The sequence below is a fragment of the Varroa destructor genome, unplaced genomic scaffold (genome assembly GCF_002443255.2).
Source record: "Varroa destructor unplaced genomic scaffold, Vdes_3.0 BEIS01000005.1, whole genome shotgun sequence".
NCBI classification, from domain to species: domain Eukaryota; kingdom Metazoa; phylum Arthropoda; class Arachnida; order Mesostigmata; family Varroidae; genus Varroa; species Varroa destructor.
The window spans coordinates 2,412,344-2,432,921 of NW_019211458.1; the positions used below are offsets into that span (position 1 = coordinate 2,412,344).

Here is a 20,578-nt window from a genome sequence, read left to right on the forward strand (position 1 = left end):
TTAGGCACTGTTAAGCCACACAGTGATATCATCAAGTACCTGGAGAAGTGCTAAGGCTCATTCAAAAATTTTGCCTCGGCAAGAGTTTCTGTAACCAGTCAAAGTTAAGTTAGAAAAGTCTTTGGTATTTAGGAAGGTGAGTGATTAAAGACCAGAGCGGGCCTATCTGTTCCTCTCTCGGCTGTTGTCTTTAGATTCATCAACCTGCGATAAGTGGGGGCTGCGATTACGATCGCTCAGGGATCATCACGTAAATCACATTTCAGGGAAATTCTGTGCCTTAACGAAAATCTACGCTCGTGGGTACCAGTTCGTAGTTTGCACTACTATAACATTAAGGGCTCTAAATTATGGTTAGCTATCTACTGACCGTTTAGTCAAAAAGACAGTTTCCATGAAAGATAACACTCATTATATTTCAAACGGCTCTGTGTGTGATATTCCCTAAGCATAAATCTACGATTGGCCACGCAACGAAGCACCTTATAGTCATTATTCTTATTCTGAATATATTTCTATTCTGTTCCTCGAGGCCCAGTTACAGCTAACAGAATGGCCGGGGTATTTGTAGAGATGTATAGTCTATATACTAAAATATATGTGCATCATACGTTTTTTTTTTTATTGATGTCTCCGCATGAATGAACAGCATTCGCGCTCGTACGTGTTCTCACAAGCCACGCACATGGAACGAGTCTTAGCGTGTCCTTTTTGCCTAGGTATAACCGCCTGTTTAAAGGCTTTCCTGCCTTTTGGGCTGAATCTTGCATACTGTATTGGGTTTGCTTGCATACTTCACAGAATGTTGGCCAGAAACCTCGTTTATCTTGCTTGTCACATATGTAAACATAGCGCTGGTGTTGTCTTGATGCAGACGAATTTCGTAGTCTGCTTCTGCACGCGGCTGGTCGTCCGATGTCTGTGGTATTTTCATTGCTGATGGGCTACAACGTGGTGGATTCATCGGTTAGCTAGTTGGTTGAAAAACCAAATAGTCGGAAATAAACATATTTGTTCGAGTCCTTTTTAGTCAGTTGTACCGACCGGCCAGTCATAATGTATTATATCTTTACAAAAGAGTGTTAGCTCATTACAGCTGTTGTGTCTGATATAAACAACAACGGTTAATCAATTCTTTGTCTAGTGCGCAAGTATCGAAAACCTTATCACATCTATATATATTTGCGTAAGATCTAATCTATAGAAGATAATTTTAGACCCTGTATAGATAGCATCGTTAAGTACGTTTTTACATTTAAACGAACCCATGGTACACGATAAAGAAAAAACGCGTTCTGTTTTTATTCATGCTCAAACACATTAGGAAATGACCACGAAAACAACGATCCACAGAATAAAGTGATCTACCTCTGCTGCTTAAGCAGAGATAGAGAGATTTTCTCAGCGGGGACTCCGATTCTCGAAACAGTATATTTGCACAATATTTGCGCACATAAATAAATACACTCAGCTTATCATTAAAATGACAAAAATTTAATAAGGGTTTTTCTTAAATGCCCCTTTTCCCTTTACCTTTACCTTTCTGCTGTCTGTATACCCCCTATGTACTTTTAAACTTTCCAATTCTAAAAAAAGACGTTCAGTTCCTTGAGTTTAAGTTTCAAATAAAGTTTTGAAAAAGAAACGCCTTTTTTCAAACTGCATTACTCTTTACTGGTCGAGGGAATGGACTACGAACACTAGATAACCGACAAGCATTTTGAAACTTGGAAATTATTCAAATTTAACCTGTGTAATAAACAAAAGATACAAGGTTTTTAACTGTTTTTCAGTATCTCACTTGGCGCCGAACAGTGTACAGCCACAGTGATACATCACTATGGGAAATACTTACTGGTGACGAAAAATGGTATTTCTAAGTAAACATGACGCTGAAAAAATCGCTCCTCGAGGCACATCTAAGTCTAGAATTTAGCCAAATCTCCATCCAAAAAAGATCATCACCTGAATTTGGTTGGACGAAAAAGGTGTTCTATGCTGGGCAATGCGTGACAAAGACAGGAACATCAACAAGGATTTGTGTATGGCTCAATCACATTGAGTTAGCGAGGCTTTCGAACAGAATAATTCCGACAGACAAGGCAAAGCATTCTTCTTCTCCGGGCACAATACCATGGCGATAGTCGAAATTGCCGCGCAAGAACTTGAGTGAGAAGTTCTTTGCAGTCAGGATCACTGACTTTTCCAACTTCTACCAAATGAAATAGGGTACAATACATTTGACAATAAAGAGGATTCGAAACATGGTCTGTAATGCCAAACAGTAAAATTTCGGAACAGAATAAAAAATAAATCGTTGAGAGACAAGAAAAAGAAAATTGACGGTGAGTACGTAGGGCCAAAGTAAAGCGCTGCGCCTCGCGCTAGGCCGAAAATCGTCGTTAGTCTTTTTTGTAAAGCCGACATCACTTGCTGCCATTACCAAGTACCATGGCGTCCGAAGATCGATGCAACCGTATACATATTTTGCAATTTCCCGTCTTTGGCAAGATACGTTTGTTTAAAACAGTAGTCGTTCGAGTGATGCATCACTTTCATTAGTTTGTTTATGGTAATGGCTTAGCAGTTGCCGCAAGTTATAGATACGTTCATCTCGTGTACGGCAACTTCAATTACAATAGACTCACTGAAATGACTGTGAACGTTGTCAATGAACTACGATATTCTCTTGACAGGGATCGTCTCAATTTTTCTAATACTTTTTTTTTTTTTTTTTTCCCTATTTTACACGTACCGAAGCCTGAAAAAAAGCAATAAAGATTTTATATAAAGAAATAGGAACTGGGAGGTATAGTAATATCTGAAGCATTTCAATAATCGCGATTTCAGAACGCGAAGTTATATCGCTAGTGTAAGAGACATCGTTAAGCCACTTGATGTGTCGAATCATGACGTTTTTTTGTAATAATATAGACTACGCCGCAATATCACGACCCTAAAAGTATGAGGTTTAAGAAGCTCATGGAGCTATATATCTATTGCGCTCAGAAAGGAAATTTACGCGCTATAATATTTTATTTTTATTTGAGTTTCCCTGCTACACAATCGCTTTCGTGAAGTACAGTCGGTAAATACATATTAGCCATCTGAAAATAAAATGATCGATCTTTAGTGAATGGTGTTCAAAAGTAGAGCTTGCGATACGATGTCAACAAGAGTCCAAATACTATCTTCTATAAGTTTTCTCTCCGGTACGGAAGCTCTACTGATGATCGTAACTGCAACAAATATGCACGGATCTTAAAACGATCCTTTAAAAACGAAAACGTAAATCGTAACTTACGACTACACGTTAGTATACACACAATATATGTGCCTTTCATATTTTTTTTTGATAAAACTAACTTATTTCCGCTATTTTTGTAAAGAATTAAGAAATTTAATACGGTTGGTTTTTCCTTTAGACTCAATTTCTTTGAGTATATAAATATGAGGAAAATTGTTATTTCTGAAAAGTCGATTTGTTGTTATCAGTATCTGTTTTGTGTTGCTTATGTGGGCCCGCAGCAATTAAATAACTCTTATTTTTAGATTCGGAAATGTCTGTAGAAGACACCTTGTTTTATCTACGGGAGATGATACTTGCAACGTTTCTAGAGGTAATAACATCCTGTGAAGTGGAAGAAAAAAACTCCAATAAAAAAGCAGCGTATTAATTATTTCACTTCCAATGAAGACAACTGGCTCTACTGGGAGTTAAAATCTATTGAAAAACTAAGCGGCCTATGAATCAGACTATGAGCCAAAAGTAAAAAAAGGACAATATAATATTATATTGTATGAAACTTAAAGTCCCCTCTGTTTCTTTTTTTTTTTTGTCTATGTACTAGCTAGCTAGCTAGCTAGCTAGCTAGCTCATCTGCAGCGTTTTTTTGCGGAATCTCTCTCAGTGTTTGTGCGTAAAAATTAAAGCTGAGGGCGGAAAAGGGTGAGGGGAAGGAACGTATCGATCAAGATCGACATTTATCTATTTTACTCTTTCAACTTTTACATTGAGCTTATTTACTCGTACGACATAACATAAACAGAATATAGTACCACCAGACAAATGTTGTGCAATGAGCGGAGTTACGTACCTTGAAGTTCTGAGGCCTCTTGTTCATTGTCTGAAAGATTAAAATGTCCGTGAATTAGCCGAGCAATCGATAAAAACGATATGCTAGATTTCGTATTTCTGCATAATCCATTTGTTTGCAGACGCTTTAAAGGCTTATCATGTCAGGTGACTACGGATGAAGATGGTGAACCTAAGCAACAGCTGGAAGCTTTTACGTTGAAAAAAAAGAGCCTGACTACCAGGGTCGATGAAGAAAGAAGTACCGTTTTTGTTTATGTCATTTTGCCGAGCTAAGCTTTGAATTAACAAGCAAAGCCAGGCCCTAGGATAATAAGTGAATAAAGTCGTGTATAAATTCAAATAACATCGTTTGTACAATACAAAAGTATTTTTGTCCTAGTTGCCCTCCGTTAGTGCAATACAGGTGACGAATCGAAATGGCATTTACTAAAATTAGCCATTGGAAAAGCAACAATAGTAAATTCAGGTTTATTGAAATTATGTGACGTTTCAATACGTACTTTTATGTTACTGCTGCTACTACTACTACTACTACTACTACTATCAAGCACACAGTCAACATGTTTAACCGATTGTTCTAAACGACGGCCTTTTTCAGCGGCGCTGGAAAACATTTCGAAAATGCAGAATTAAATATTCCCATGGAATTAATCGGAATTTCTTACCATGACTCGGCGAAACGGTACCTGAATTATGGTAGGCTAACATTGTATTCGAGTGTAGATTTCGTATTGTATTTATGCGCCATTGTCGAAATACGATCAGTGATCAGACAAAAGCGAAAACCTCATTTTACAGTAATACCTTTACATCACAGTCCCTTAAGGACACCGCACACACAGACACTTTTTACTAGGACCTAAAGGGAATGAGAAGCTCAGATAAAGAATCGCAAAAGGACACTGACTGGTAATAGAGCAACAGCTAAGGCACCGCTGGAGATGATCGTACCTTACACAAATCCCTGAGCCTTATTTTTTTCCTACCTAAATAGACTTTTGTTCATGTATATTTATGTACATATACACCATCGTCTCCCGTCGTTCCAGAGCTAGACAACAACTAGATCTTCATCCTCATACGTGGACGTACCGTGAAGAAAATTTCTAAGGTAAACATAGCCGACTTTATGAAGAAGATTGGCGGATTTGTGATCTTTCTAAGAAGCAGCAAGCGTCCACCTGATGATGATAGCGCACGAATACGAACATCTATCTATGCGACAAAAGAATTTTGAGTCTCTAAGGTTATATTGTACCATAAATCAACAAATAAGTTATCTCTCACATAAAGCCATTCTTCCAAGTGGATAAAACGTTAATATCCATACAAGAAGATAAACTTACATTCAACGTCCATCACATACTCGTCGCCTGTAAGGGAGAGTAAAATATAATTTAATTCGCTTCGTGACTTAGTGGCAGATGTAGAACGAAGATGCGTATTTACAATAGGCTAAGACGTGGAGCAGATCAGCATCAGCCACAATTCCATAGCGCAGAGATAAGGGGATATCATTGCCAGCAAAGTCGGAGAAATGGACATTTCCTAAGTAAACAAAGTCTTACTGTAAAACGACGACAACATCTTATCGATAGACTAATTTGCTTCAATCTGTGCCATTAGGCACCTTTTTTTTTTAATTGACAAGCTATACCTACTAAGGTCTAGTAACTAGTCAATGAGGTTTACATCTAAACGATGTGCAGTTCATTGTACATTTCGAGATGAACATAATCTAAAATAACTAAAAGAGCATTGAATATAACTTTTATAAGATGAAAAGTTTACTGTTATAGGAACACGGTTTCTCGTCATCCTCAGGAAAAACATTAGGCGAGCGACATTATACCTTCGTTTATACGAATGCTGATGTTAAGTTCAGCGAATTGTTCATCGAAAGGTTTTCTGCGGAAGTATCCAAGAGAGGCATGGCCTGAATGGCGCATTAGAAGTGAACTTCGCCGTCGGGGTTCCAATGTATGAATCCATCCGCAACCACGAAGCTTAAAGTGGACCAAACGGTTATTCAATAGCAATATAGATGATAGTATTTTTTCGATAATTGTAAGAGAAATACAGGACGATTCACTAAGCAACACTCTGCAACATCCCGTCGGAGAATAAGCTCGATCGCTGAAATTTATAATCCCTTAGTAAAAGTCAACATTTACTATCAACACAAGTGAATCGGGCCGACTGCTTAAAAACAACGACTGCACAAAAACGTGTACGTATCTGCATTTGGACAGAAACACTACGATAGTTTTGTGTGGATATATTTACTAGTCTGTATATATAATGTGTTTGTATGTACTGGCTATGTGAGTTACAATATTTAGTATGTTTACGCTTACAACGACTTGTTGATCCATAAGGCAACCATGCTGGGGTATAGTAAGCTTCCTTAACTGGCTTTCTCCCATTTCGATGTTTACGAAATACGGGACCGACAGGCCCATTGACGCGTCCTTTTCGCTCGATAGCATTTTGGTGTTATGAAAGGTAAACAGAGTGAAACATTGATTTCTAGGGGGCTCGTCGAAGCTCGGGGCAGCAGTGTTTAAGAACCAGCGGATAGTTCCATCGGTGACATTCTCGAACACGTTTCGGCCGCAGTACTCCTCCAGGGAGACTGTCCAAAAAGATTAATATCCATGCCTATTATTATAATATTCGGGAATTATCAGACATTCACAAATAGGTAAGGTTCACTTTTTAGGTCACCGAATGTACTCGCTCGAATGCGTTACGAAGTCGTGGCGAACGCACTTATATTAAGAAAAAAAAAAACACATCTTTATTTCTATACGCGTGCTTACCGTTATGATAATTTCGTCTGTTGAAGTACTCCGCTCGAGTAGGTATATTAAATGGTTCGATCATGACGGTCATCCAAAATGTCGAATTTTCTCCAGTGACGCCGAGACGGTAGTACTTGAACCGAACATCGCTCACGAAACGCATACTGAACTCGGATGGGCCTATTAGACTGCGAATCCCATCATGAGACACCAACTAAATCATCAGGAAACACATTGTATGTGTGCTAGTTTGGGAATAATAGCAGATACTATTTAATTCTCTACTAAGTTCTGGTAAGTTACCTGTAAGTAAAATATTATTTTTACCTCATTGTGTACGGATGAATGATTTTTCTAGTATTAACAACAATTTACCGAATTGACGATTTAATAAAAAAAAAAAAAAAAAACAAAAGAACAAGAATTAGAAAATTCGCTAAGACACACTGACGTGAGCCCCAACCTACATCTAAATTTTCAATGCAACACACGTATCTATTGTATGCGGTTGTATAATCCAGCAAAAGTCTATCAGAAAAACGCCGTTTTCACTATATTGTGATAGGTACTCTAACGTCATCCTAAAGTTTTTTTCCACTTTTCCTGTAGCACTTCGTATTTTTGTATCCTCTGCCGTAAGTGATACTTGCGAGTTGTCTCCCCTTCTAGCGTTTAATAACTGAACTACTGCCGTGGCCAGGGGCTTCTTCATATCTGTGGCGGGTACTTGTTTGACGTCATTGTATCCTATGATCACTGTCTTTGGCCCATAATGGTTCAGCTTGCTTGCATACACTCTGAAAATGCAAAGCTTTTACCTGGTCTGGTCCTACCTTTCCTCAATTTTTGGTCCTTAATTTTCTTTATGTGTGAATTCTTCGTGGTCACAATAGACCAGCGTTGCTTCCAGCGCTCCGGCGACATGACATCCCCAGCCTCTACTCTGAACCGACAGGACGGGTTCGAGCGCACCGCAATGATCTTTGAATTTCAGTCCATTGCGCGCGAATTTTTTTCATTCGAAGTCATATGCCTTCGGAAATTATCTCTTTTTGTATTCGAATATTATATTTATAGAAAATAATTTCTTTTAATTTTTCTTCTGTTGCATTTTTATAATAGTCATATGTTTTACGAGAGCATTTCAACCGACTCGAAAATATAGTATAATTAATTATAATGTGATCAGATATGACACGTCTACCACTTTAGCTTGTGACAAAATTTGAAAATTTTCGCATTCTTTATTTATGTCGAAACACTTACTGCAACTACATAGTGTACAGTCTAACACGGATTTCCTAACGTATTTTTGTTTGCATTTATTAGTTTTCTTCTTGATTACAAAATCGTAATCCCTATGATCTTCGTTTTCTAAAAAGGCCTAATCGTGTATGTTGCAACCATTATTTAGTGTAATATACATATATCCATTAATTAATATATATACAGGTTTCTGAATTTTCGTATTTTTAACCCCGGCAAGCTTTTCCTATATTCAGAATTTTTCACAGCTTTCCAACAAACGGCGAAGGGAACGGACTAGCTTAAATCCCCAGTAAAATGTTTACTTTTCTAAGTTGTTGTACTATATAATTTGGCGCAAATAGCAATTTTTTGATTATGATGATATTACGGAAAAATGTTATGAAATATCTTTGAGTTACACTATGCAAAGCAGTGTTATCAACCGGGTTTAAGGTAGTCTAATGTGTAGCCACAGAGACCCAGGGCAGTCGACTCGTGAAAGCTCAAAAACGGCTGTACTGTCTGTAACGTCTGATACGACATAGTATCAGACCTTTTAATTATATTTGAATCATTTGGCCACTAAATAACTGACAGTCAAGAAGAATCACATCTTTTAGCTACGTAAAATCTTTACGGTCCGAGATAATTTGATGTATAAAATAATTTGAATCTGTATCTATTTTTGTAAAAATAACTCGTGTATATTTAGTAATTTCTTTTGAAAATCTCTTAAGGACAGATGCACAGATAACCAATTCCCAACTGAGTTATTTGCATTGGGATGAGGGCACCGCTAGCAAGAGTGAGCGATCGAAGATCTAAAGCGAAGAACTGCTTCTAACAAAAAATAATACGTTCACTTTGTCGGTATGTTATATATGGACACGCTCTTGACTATATGGCTCTATATAGACCTTGTGCAAATCTATCCTTAAATGCTAAATACTTGCTGTTAATATATGTGTTTAGCTTTTTTTCCCCGTTTCAACGTCCGAATTTGAAGTAAATGATGCCGTTTTCGTCGAGAGATTTTACGACAGCAAAAGAATTTTTCCACGTCATCTACGTAAGTAACGATTTTCCACATACGAGTGCAGAGACTATTGTGAAGGCCACTTTTTCCAAATTAACATTATATCGGTGACTACTCTACTTGTATTTATCCAATACTTGCCAATGGCAGTTTAACATCTCTATGTTAAAGTGTAATAATTTACTCTATTTTTAAAAGCATATTGTGGAAACGGCGCCTCCATTTTCTACTTTTCTATAAAGCTATAGTATATAAACTCAATAATCAGCATCCATCGAGAGTCTACTGAAGTTTGTTGAATAGGAATATCTCTTTGAGCACTTCCTATTTAATCGACAGAGGTCGTTAGCTGTTGACACCTCTTGTTACTTTATGTTCCTTGCGTTGCTATATCTAAAAGCTTCATATGTAATTTGCACATGTTCGTCTATATCCGCTGGTGTTTATGGCTGTTTGCAGCTAATCTGAAAAGAATTTAAATCTTGGCGCCACAAATGAAGTTAAATGGACAAGAAAGGCGCTTTTCCTTAGCGCTGTGATTCTATGGCTCGGTTGAGCTGCTGAAGACACTAAAAGTTGAGATCTTGAAAATGCATTTAAGATCGATTCTAAAGTTTTATCTTTGAAAGGGACCGAGTACGACCCCGGCTCGTGAGGAAACTGCACGGTAAGGAAGCAGTTAGCTCACCCTCAAAATAGGGACGCGCAGGCTCTGAGTAAGGGGACGCTAAAATTTTCACTGTGGTCGATTAGAACCCACATATAAGCTTTGGCCGGACTGCAGAAAATACAGGAGCATCTAAATCGACCGTTCAGTGACATTTAGTAGGCAACGATTATCTTAATCGAGCCGACATTTGAGGTCCTCACAACATAACCGATTTCTAACTTATAAGCCGTGTGTCGTAGCTTCCCAAGCGAGAGCTAAACCATCTATCCAGAGGCAGGGAGCTGTTTGCCTCCAAGCTTCTCTCAAACAACCAAAGCGTTACCTCAGTTAACTCCTAACTGTGGATAGCTCAACCGTTCAAGGTAATGCAACAGGAAACAGCACCTGATTGTGGCCAACAAAAGAGGAGTCACGTCCCTGCATGACAAGGGTTTGTAGCTAATGTGGGCTCAGAATTGATGCCTGTCTATAATTTGCGTGCAACACGATACAAATATCTCACTGCCTTGAATTAAAGGCACTATCCTTAAATCTTTTATCCACGGTAGGTCTCATTGTAGATTGACCTGTCTTTGTAAACCCCAATCTGTCCATTTTTTATTATATATCAGCTGATCCTTTACTGAAATTATGTCCTACAACTTTTGACAAAATGTAAGCGGGATTTCGACGGTCAATACGCTGGTAGTTGTTTACCTGCAAGGCGTGTACAGCATTACACCCGCCGTATTGTTGTTGCTGCTGTTGGTCGGCCGCTGGGTCTTTTACGAAGGAGGCATTTCGCACCCTCACTGTAACCCAGAGCTCCTGGTAACCTGACCAACGAAAATGAAGTAATCCATGACATGAACCGTGCCGACCTGTGCTGGTTAAATCATCTTCATTTTTCGAGAGCTGTATTATAAATTTGCTTGTCTCGTTCAAGTTGACCACCATGTTTTCTCCACATAGCTCTTCCAGATAGTCTAAAAAGCAAATCGAGAATATCACAACACTAGGTGTTATTTGAAGCAGGCGTAGCTTCTGAAATTTCGGTTGCAAGGGCTACTCTAAGAGCTTTCACCCCAATGATTAATCCCAATGATTTTTAAACAGATCTATCGAATCACTATATGGGTATTTTCCTCACTGACTTTAGCGTTTTCCAGAGGCATCGAAAAGTTTCGGTTTTGCTGTTGGAAGTTCGTCGAAAATTTCGTGCCAACGTCATATGAGCGTGAGCTCGGAGTTTCGCTAACTTGTTCAGATCTCAATATAAACACTTTTATGATAACACATAGAAAATGTAAACACAATAAAATACATGACAATCCGAAGCTAAAAATAATAAATACACACATGCATGGTACCTTTTTATACATGAATGCCCATTGTACAGTTTATGAAGGAGGTGTCGTGTTGGTGGTACACGTGAAGTGTGTTGGGGGTTTCATCCAGTGCCGAAAACATGCGGACACCTATTTCGTATATATCAATGGCTGTTTCAGTGTTATAATCATTCATTTATGTTCATTTTAATATAACAATAAATTACGATAGCATATCCTGACCATTTTTTTTTCGTAACATGTCATAATCACATTGCACTTACGGCTCAATGTTGAGCGAGGCGTCGTAGTGTTTAATTAGTGGAACTGGGCACCGGGAGCAAAAGGCAGTGAACGGCAATTTTAACGAACTCAATACTTTTTGACAGACCCTTGTCTATTGTGTTTAACTTGAAACTGATAATATAGTCTGAAGGCGTACTAAAAATGTGTTTGGTGAAATTAGAAATCAGTGACAAATTCAGTTACGTCAACGATTTGCCGGACGTTGAATTGAAGGTAACAAACAAAACTGCGATTCAAGCCTATACTTAAAGCTTATTATTATTACTATACAGCAGACAATATTATTCTATAGTCGCATGACAACTAAAAGTTTATGGAAACTTAGTAAGCAGAAATTTCTTCTAGCGTATATGTAATTTCTGCTTATGTTCGCTTATTATAGCTCTTGGACCGACGGTACAAATTTGTACGTATACGCTAAATAGTTTTCATGTTTCTAGTACAGGTAAATTAAAATAGACTTCACTAAGAACCTTGCAATGCCGTTTAAAAGAGTATGTGATAGCGTAAATTAAAAAAAGAATTAAATACCCGAGATAATTAACAGCTGTACTGATTGTAATGGCGCTTTCGCGATTACAACATCAACGCTGTGCACGCTAATGTCTGCGTTGGGTTGTCTTCCTCGTTAGCAGAGGATGCTCACTCTTAACCTTCGATATGTTAAAACTTCCATGAAGCGACCTCGTAGCTGTTTTTGAACTACGCCCTACCAGGCCGACAGTGGAAACGCTGAGACGAATGTCTCAAGACCACACACGGGTGACCAGGCCGAGTTCTAAGCGACACTTACGCCTGTAGTTCCATTTAATGCCTGACAGTTCCTCGCAGCGGCCAAAACAAGATCTTAAAACTAAGCGGTTAGAATGTCCCTCATTTCAAAGGTGGCCCATTTGAGGCACTTCAGGAGGGAAAAGGAGTTAGAAAATTAATATTTTCTGTAGGTTTGAGCACAGTGAACGTTGAAAGGTTCATTTTTAGGCAGATCTGTCAAGACCCGATAAAAAGCTTTCTGGCATTGAAAGCTCGATCTTTATCGCTGACAATTCAGATTTGCCAAGACAGATTTACTTAAAACGTAAGATATGCTGGTCGGCAGTTTTACCTAATTATGAATTCGGGACCTCAGCCGGTATACAGCTTCACTCCTCTAAAGGGTCTCGTGTCGCTAGTGTTATCCGGAATTCGACTTTCTAAGCTTGGCAAATATAAAGGTTTCGGTACAATTGTCGATTATTTTCTCCATTAATGCTTGAAGAACGTTCATACAAACATTTAGCTCAGATCCACTTTATTAAACAGCTGCAGTTCTCAACGGCACCGGAAACACTAAAGTTTATCTGTGCTAGTCCAACGCTCGAAATTCTAAAGCTATAAAAAATCTAATTTGTGTACCCATGCTGGCAGTAGTCAAGAACTCCACAAATACAGGCCAATAATACAATATCCCAATATCAAAGACAGTATATAGAAACACTTAAAACGCTTTACATCATATGGGTTATACAAGACTTGTCGGGTTTCTAAATTTATCTGAAAGATTTGCAAGTGTTTTCAATATGCTACCGGCAATAACAAGTGGCATAATTTCTACTACGATTCCACACGTCATGCACATCTGGAGCACCTACATGTATCATCACGCTCGTGAAAACCTGGCATTCTGCTAACTCCATGGCAGAATTCATGCACAGCAAAGCGAGTGACGACATGCCTGTTTAGCTGCTTCGTCCCTTTCCACTCATTGTTTTTCTCGCACACGAAGCAAAAAAAATTCCCAAAATCTCGTCGAATTTTCGTTTCCAGTTCGTTAAGTGCGTCTTAAAGTTTTTCGTTGCTAGGAGCTCCAAGCAATGACGTTAGTTTTCAGACATCAGTTATAAGTCGACTACGAGATACGTGAAGCGATTTAGGACCGATCTCGATGTGTGGTGGCAATGCTTTAAGAAAAAAGGCTTTCACTAAGTGTAATTGTTTGAGGTTCTCGAGTGTAGAATCTTCTCGAATGACGCGGATCCGATACGTTACAATCGAAGTTACCTCGGGGCCGAGCAAGCTGAAAGCAGGTGCGATGGAGAAGCGATGAGACAAGTTGATCGCTCATACAGCCAGCACTGCCTTCATCGTTGCCGTTCGTAGTGAAATTTCTGCCGTTGCGGGGAAGCGCAACTTCAAGTACAGAAACCGAGTGACGGAAGCAAGAGGCGACCTTACTGTGATACAGGGTGCCAATGAGCGCTGTTCTATTTCTGCTTATAAACCTAATTATCTCCGCCTTGGCCTAGTTTACAGTCAGTCCTAAATCTGTGACTGTTCGGGCCAGAACTTGCCGGACCGCGACCCTGCCCAGCCTATATATCACTAAATCGTGTGCATATATAAAGTGACTGCGATTAATTTTCTCAGCCATTTTATTAGAGAAACTCTTCAGCAAGACGGGGAATAAAGTGGGCTTAGATGATCCACCTGAGCCAGGCCAGTTTTCTCTGTAAAGGACGCGAGTTCGGCCACTCCATCGTCAATGATAATTTTATTCTCGTGTATAATCGAAGCGAGAAGGTTAAGTATATTTATAGGGACACTTAGCTCGGCCAACGTGAGGATAACCTTGTCCCTGGATGTTGAGTCGAAAGCTGCTTTGAAATCGACGAACACTGAATTCCGCGGCGTAGCTCATACTCTTTTGGCGTCGACCACCAAAATTCTGTACGTTTCTGTAAAGCATTCACTCCGGTACTGATGTAGGTCTGTTGGAACGACATGTGCGCTTCCTAATAGTCTAGCCTCTTAGCCAGCAAGCTGAAAAGCAGCTTATAGTGAACACTTTTCTTTTCTATTTTTCGCTGTAACGACGGCGCGGTTGAACCCCCCTTCCTTTAGGGATCACTAGCAGGGTAGCATCCCTCCATTGTGGTAAATGCATAACAGTACACAAACACTTATTAAACAGTTCCGTCGAGTGTGGTGGTACAATAACGGCGCATTTGAGATGCTCGTTGCAGACCCTAGGTGGATCTGTGTTGCGTAGGCTCTTAAAATTTTGCATTACTTAGAGGGATATTGCGTAGTATTAAAATCCATTCTTTCCACGCTGGGGCAGGAAGGGCACCACGCGTGGTATCGTATCCCTTGGCATAACCATCTCCGACAAGTAATTTATGAAGGTCGAGAAAATTGTCAGGCAAACCGCCGACCTGCCGTAGTACGTTGGCCATTTATATAATTGACAGGTTTCCAATCGCTTAGGGTATCGTTGCTTTTGTGACGTATATGTTTTTTTTTTTTTAATAGATCGTCTTAAAAACGAAGGCTAAAGGGTAGAATTCGGGTTATATCTCGGTTGTGAGCCTGAATACCATTGGAGCTCTCCGAGCAAATTTACAAGTTGCACGACGGCCTGTCTTTCCGGGGAATGAAGGGGCTATGTTCTAGACTGGATAATTTTAACCACATGTTACGCCTAGGCTTTAACATTTGCCACGTCATGTATAGGGAGGATATTGCGGGTTCCAAGGGCTTGTCTGCAGTAGACAGCGCGACGGAGCTTAGCGGTTGTTGTGCGCGCAGTTACAATTTAGTGGGGTTTACCCGTATGGAAGTACGGATGTTTACGCCCGCTGACAGCAAATAGTGATTGCCACTCTGGAACTTTATCCTATCCCTGGTTACGTTCGTTGCCAATATATCGATAGCCGAACTTCCTGCTTGCATTAGGAGAATCAACGTAGGGGTGGGATTACCTACCCAGCAGCTAAAGTCCACGAGTGTGTCTTGAAGTGTCGTAATACGGCTCGAGTTCGGCTAGTCGAGGCGGGCACTAAGGTCGCCGGCAGCGACTAGTGAGAAACAGAATGAGAGGACTACGCTTTTAATGCATTAACAAGTTTCTTGTCCTTGGCATACGTTGATTCCAAGTCAGTCGACCGAACCTAGGCTGCTACGAGGACTGGTTGCTGTCCACGTAATAGAGTGACGTCATTAGGCACAGCGTGAAGTCGCCTTCACGTTGTTGCGCGAGAAACGTGCTAAATTGAAAGGGCTAGTCGCCCAGATCTTCGTTAGCATAAGGATGCCTATGCTGTCCAAGGCTTCCGTGGAGAGGAGTGCCAGAGTTTCAGTCCGTCACAGTTCCACTATGTAACTCCAAGACTCTTCTTAGAATCTAGCCTCGTCGTAAGTTCCATTATTACCCTTTCGAGGGATTACAGTAATTCAAACAGCCGCCTATCGAAACCGGCCCTACAGTCTACAATGTTGCCAAAACCTGCTTCACAAAATCCTCAATCGTTAGAGCGGGTGGGACTCGTTGGCCGTAGTCCAACACTCCGGCTTGATGCTGCCTTTTCCAAGAGGGTTTTTTTGACGATGGTTGCGCTGGGCGGTAATTCGCCCGTTTGAAGCTAACCTGGCCGTTCGAACGTTCGGCTCAGGGAAGCCTGGCTCCCCGGTTGAGCCGGCTGTGTAAGCCCCTCATTGTTGCTGTATCGATTGCCGTTAGGTGAACATCTTCTGCCCCTTTCGGTTGCCAACATTTTTACGCTCACAGGAGGCTTGATTCTCCTATAAACAATCTTCTTGGCCACCTCGCTTTTATAGCTGTACCGGCCACTCTCTACGAATCGGGCGCTGTGATGTGAAGAGCGGAAGAGCCGAAGTTTCGCATTTTCTTGACTCGCTTTGCTCAACAGTATCTTTGCCGTTTTGCAGTCCGAGTCGTAGAAGGGAATGGAGAGCATATAAGCTTCTGATCTGGGTTACGAAGTAATTCTGAAGGATTCTTCACTTTGCTGTTGTTGTTGTTCTTTAATGAGGAACGCCGGTACAGCTGAGTTGTGTTTACAGCTCTTCCAACTCGAAAGGGAAGTGCGATCAGCGTATTCTCGAGAGAAGGACATTTGCTCATAAGCTCTCGAAAATATCAGGTATTTATAGTATTTCCCTAAGGATGTGCCTCGATAAGCACACGGCCCGGACAACAGTCAGCAGCAACCTAACAAAAGGTATATGTTTAGGCCACGGCTGGTTACTAAAAACGAAACATATACTAGTGTATTCTGCCTAGTGAATAGAACTGACGGTATATTAATCTTTGTATTTGCAAATATCCAGGAAGTTTGAGATATCCGGAGCGTACATAAAGAAAACATGCCTTTAACTGACAAATTTTTAAAATATAGTTTTACGTCACGATATTAGTTCGCTACAACTAAGTGAATGCAGGGGAACTGAACTAGTAGATTCTTCAAATGGTCGTCTCAGTTTGTTATTACTGCCCACTACTACAGTCACAGGTTTAAAAAAAAAAAATGTATTTTATTTGTGGTACGCAATACTATAACGAACACATTTTAAGGTCCAATGCCAAAGTCCTTAAAGAACGAAGTGTTTACATTAAGCGTACAGATCCAACAGCTGATAATCGATACTCCTGGTAGGATAACAAAAGAGATGGCATAAAAGATAAATCAATGTAAGTACAGTATAGAACAGAAATTAGCGAAAGGATGGCTGTCTCATCTCGACGAGAGAGTCATTGTCCACACCGCACTGACAAGAAGACCGCTGGTTAGAACTTTGCAGTGCGATGTAGTATCATTTGTTAGGAAGAAATAGATGGTATTAGTTTCTGTAGAATGAGTTGATTTCAAATGGTAAGTAGGGCTTTACAGGTCAATTTTAGAAAAATTATTTTTAATTAGGAAGAGCAGCAAAACAGAATACAGAACAGTAAACGCAAATGTACTGAAGGTAAAAAAAAATCCCTAGAAAAGCTTTTCTCATTGACCTTATATGTGTGCTCTATTGTTAAATAACAATATACAGAGATATTGCTGCTGACTTAACCCGTTCCTCCATAGCATAGGTGCCATATAAATACGGCTTGCATAACTGGATACCTATTTCGGTAAGGGGAAGTAAACGGCTAGCTCAATGAGTAGGCAAAAGCTGCTACGATGCTATAGGCGCATGCGTTTTTTTGTCCAGGCTCTGCCCTGAAAAAACTATCAGTGAAATTAACTAATGATGATGAATATCGTTCGAGTGTACGCATAATAATCATTATTTAGATTTACAGAAAGAACATGCTACCCCGTTCAGAGCACTATTTGCTATAAATGTTTGTCAATTTAATCAGATTGCATTTATTATATAAACTTTCAGCGACAGACTGCCGAATAAACCCCACATTTTATAAGCATTTGCTGGGAATCAGGAAACGCAGCTGAATTTTCGCGAGATGGAATTTCCCTTTATGGTACGGTAGCAAATATTTCGATGCGTCAACAATTTTATCATCCTTGACATTTGCATCGTACGCCGTTCAAATCGTTTCGGAGCTCCTTTTCTCTAACGCTTCTTGTTTGTCTCTGCTGCTGCTGCTGCTGAATCCCGTAGTAGCTTGCGGACTTGGGTGTTCGTGCAGCGTGCTGCACGCGGCGATGAAAAATAGTCTTTTCTATCTTGTGAGATTTGATTGTTATCCATATTTCACAAATCTCGAGATTATTGCTTGCTTTCTCCATCAAGGTGACACGCACGCACGTACATATAACGAATTAGATATTCAGAATAGATTCTGCTGCGCCCCATTACGAATTTTCGAAGTACGTCATGCTAAGAGGCACTTACTTAAGAGTGCGAATTACCAGAACTATTAGCATATACATTGGTTCTTTGTCTGAGGTTAACTTAACGTATAAATCCAACAATTCGACCAGTATTTAGTAAGTGGCAACATGTGACGATGATGGCGAAATGCTTTACTAATTTGTCGAAAAGCAACAACATTGCCTCGACCTGTAAATAACCAAATACATTGAAATGATCGCTTTGCGGTAATCATGTAAGCGGCCATTTTATTTTTAATGCACATCTTTCGAAGCAATGTTCAAATGCCACGTTACGCCAGAGCTAGAAAATGCTGAGCCAGCTTTGGCTAGTGAAGAGGTCTCTGTATTAGATAGAGCTTTTCGTAAATTGTCCTAGTAACTACTCATACAGCAGAACGAATTTTCCTACTCTGCGCACGGAAAATGGCCATAACATATTCTTAACATAATACGCATTAGCATAACAGATCGTCTCCAAAAATAGCTAGTCCCATTTATATAGAATTTATGAAAAAAAAAAAAAAAAAAGAAAAAAAAATTTGCAAATCCAAAGGAAGCTGAACTGAGGGAAAAATCGTTTTTAAGCTATATCATACTATGCAAATAGTGCTAAGCCTCGTCGGAAGCAAAAATCGCCCGAAATACTTTATACATTATCGCATCTAATATTTTATTCTGTTTTGACAACGCGCTAGCGTAACTAACGTGAGCGTAGTTATACGGTGCAGTGAAGAGAGTAACTAGAAAAAAACGGAACACAGACAAGCACTAATTTGAACGCTCCAATCTTCAGCCTAAAATAGAAATCGCACCGCATAAAGTATCGCCCTTTTGCAACGCGGTCCATTACCGCATTCTAACTTGCCTACATCTAGCTAACGTAACAAAATCATCAGTTGGCAAAACGTCTAGAAAACATATGCGAAAAAAACGAAACAAAATCCTGTCAAAATGGCGACAACCGCAATAAAGTACAAAAAACTTACACTCTTCATGGGCTGAAACCGCCGTCAATACTGCACAACATACCATAAACGGTATCGCGATCCTTGGCATCATTGACATTTACGCGTAAACATATAATTAACTTTCATTGCTAAAAGTTAAACGTTTGTAATTAGCTGCTGGGGTACACTTATAATTGTTAACGTATCTGTTATCTACCGTCATATATGGGTTCTTTCAGCTAAAGAGCAGTTGCTGCAAATGTCAACGGCCAGTACACACTTGTTACCACCATAATAACAGCTTCTCATTCGAGAGCTATCACCTTCCCCTATACGCGTCTATGGCTGTTCGTACAAGAGTCAACGAACCGAGTCAACAGTTGCGGTTGGAGTACTCCGTTGACTGGAGAAGTGATATGCGCACGCTAAGAGAGGGTACCTGCTTAGCCGAGTCTCGATTTTTCGAACAGTGATGAAATGAAAGGAAAAAAAAATAGAGGGAAGAGGGGGTGATGAGTGAAAAAAGCAGACTGAAATAATAGTCTCGCTCTCTCATTCCGATATGTGTAAGTCCTGTTTCTTTTTCCCTTGGAGAACGTTTCTTGCTGTCGTCGACATTGTTGTTATTGGCTGCTATTTTGTCTGTCGAAACGGGCATGTTAATACGGGACTCGATATCCCGCGAACGCTTATTGGAACGCTTTCTTCTACTGGCGTTCGGTCGACCGTCATTTGCTAACGTTGACGCTAATTATTAGCCACACACTTCGCGACGCGCTGTCCTAGGAGGCCTTTTTAAGCTTGCGTACGCCTCGCAAACGGCTCTGGTACTTTTGAGGGCGGATCACTTGCTAGTCAGTAGGAATTTACGCAGCTAGTTGTATACTGTTCAGCATTATCTCTTTGATCCTGGGTTTTGAAGTGCTGACTTTTAGTACGAATAGATATGTCCGCCTACTAATAATTGCAGTCCGGATTTTGCGTCATCCGCGCTCCTTCTGTTTGTGCCCTACCCTTTAGGGAGGTCGGCAAACGGATGGAAAACAGTGCGTCACCCTGACCTAGGGGATAGGCGGGCAGTGATCGCAAGCAAAGGTTAGCGGACCTGGAAGGTAGAGCAACGGTCGAAAGGAGCAGCACAGCAGCCAACGAAAGTGAAGATTAGAACACAACGAAAGGAAGACAGACGGCTGAACTTTTCCAGTCAAGCGGACGAAGCAGAGACAAAACCATAAGGAGAATAGAGTGGCGCAATGGCGGTAGTGATTACTGCTGACAGCGTTAACTTAGTCCAAAATTGCGCCGATAGGATTGAGCCACAGGTAAAAAACCGAGGAGTATAACCGAAAAGCGAGTTTTTATGTTGGCAATAACACCAGAGAATCAAGGACCACTATGCAAAACACAATATCAATACGTTTGTTTTAGCATATATCTACGTTTTATAATTACTTTTATAACTCTTATGTTTTGAGTTTTACGACCGGTATCGCCACTGGACATTCCATCAGACCGTTAGCTCCCAGCATGAAACGAAGCTCCTCTATGCC

General features: G+C 40.1%; 2 protein-coding genes across 9 annotated transcripts in view; one reads left to right on the plus strand and one right to left on the minus strand.

The window, feature by feature from the left end:
* Positions 1–20,578, plus strand: part of LOC111251078 (uncharacterized) — a 70,586-nt gene that overhangs the window by 21,182 nt on the left and 28,826 nt on the right. The gene's annotated exons all lie outside the window — the stretch shown is intronic.
* Positions 390–19,454, minus strand: LOC111251077 (uncharacterized). 4 transcript variants are annotated; one of them, XM_086990293.1, is made up of 9 exons: positions 19,068–19,454; positions 11,207–11,314; positions 10,554–10,822; positions 6,922–7,117; positions 6,457–6,734; positions 5,952–6,105; positions 5,446–5,472; positions 4,098–4,127; positions 2,543–2,761 (listed from the first exon to the last, which is right to left on the minus strand). In XM_086990293.1, exons 3-9 carry the CDS (start codon positions 10,791–10,793, stop codon positions 2,634–2,636), a joined length of 1,053 nt encoding a protein of 350 aa, XP_086846419.1. In that variant the 5' UTR covers positions 10,794–10,822; positions 11,207–11,314; positions 19,068–19,454; the 3' UTR covers positions 2,543–2,633. The 4 variants fall into 4 exon arrangements, with proteins under 4 accessions (XP_022663070.1, XP_086846419.1, XP_086846418.1 ...); XM_022807335.2 differs by lacking the exons at positions 2,543–2,761; positions 11,207–11,314 and adding an exon at positions 390–944 and having other exon boundaries at positions 19,068–19,451; XM_086990292.1 differs by lacking the exon at positions 11,207–11,314 and having other exon boundaries at positions 19,068–19,453.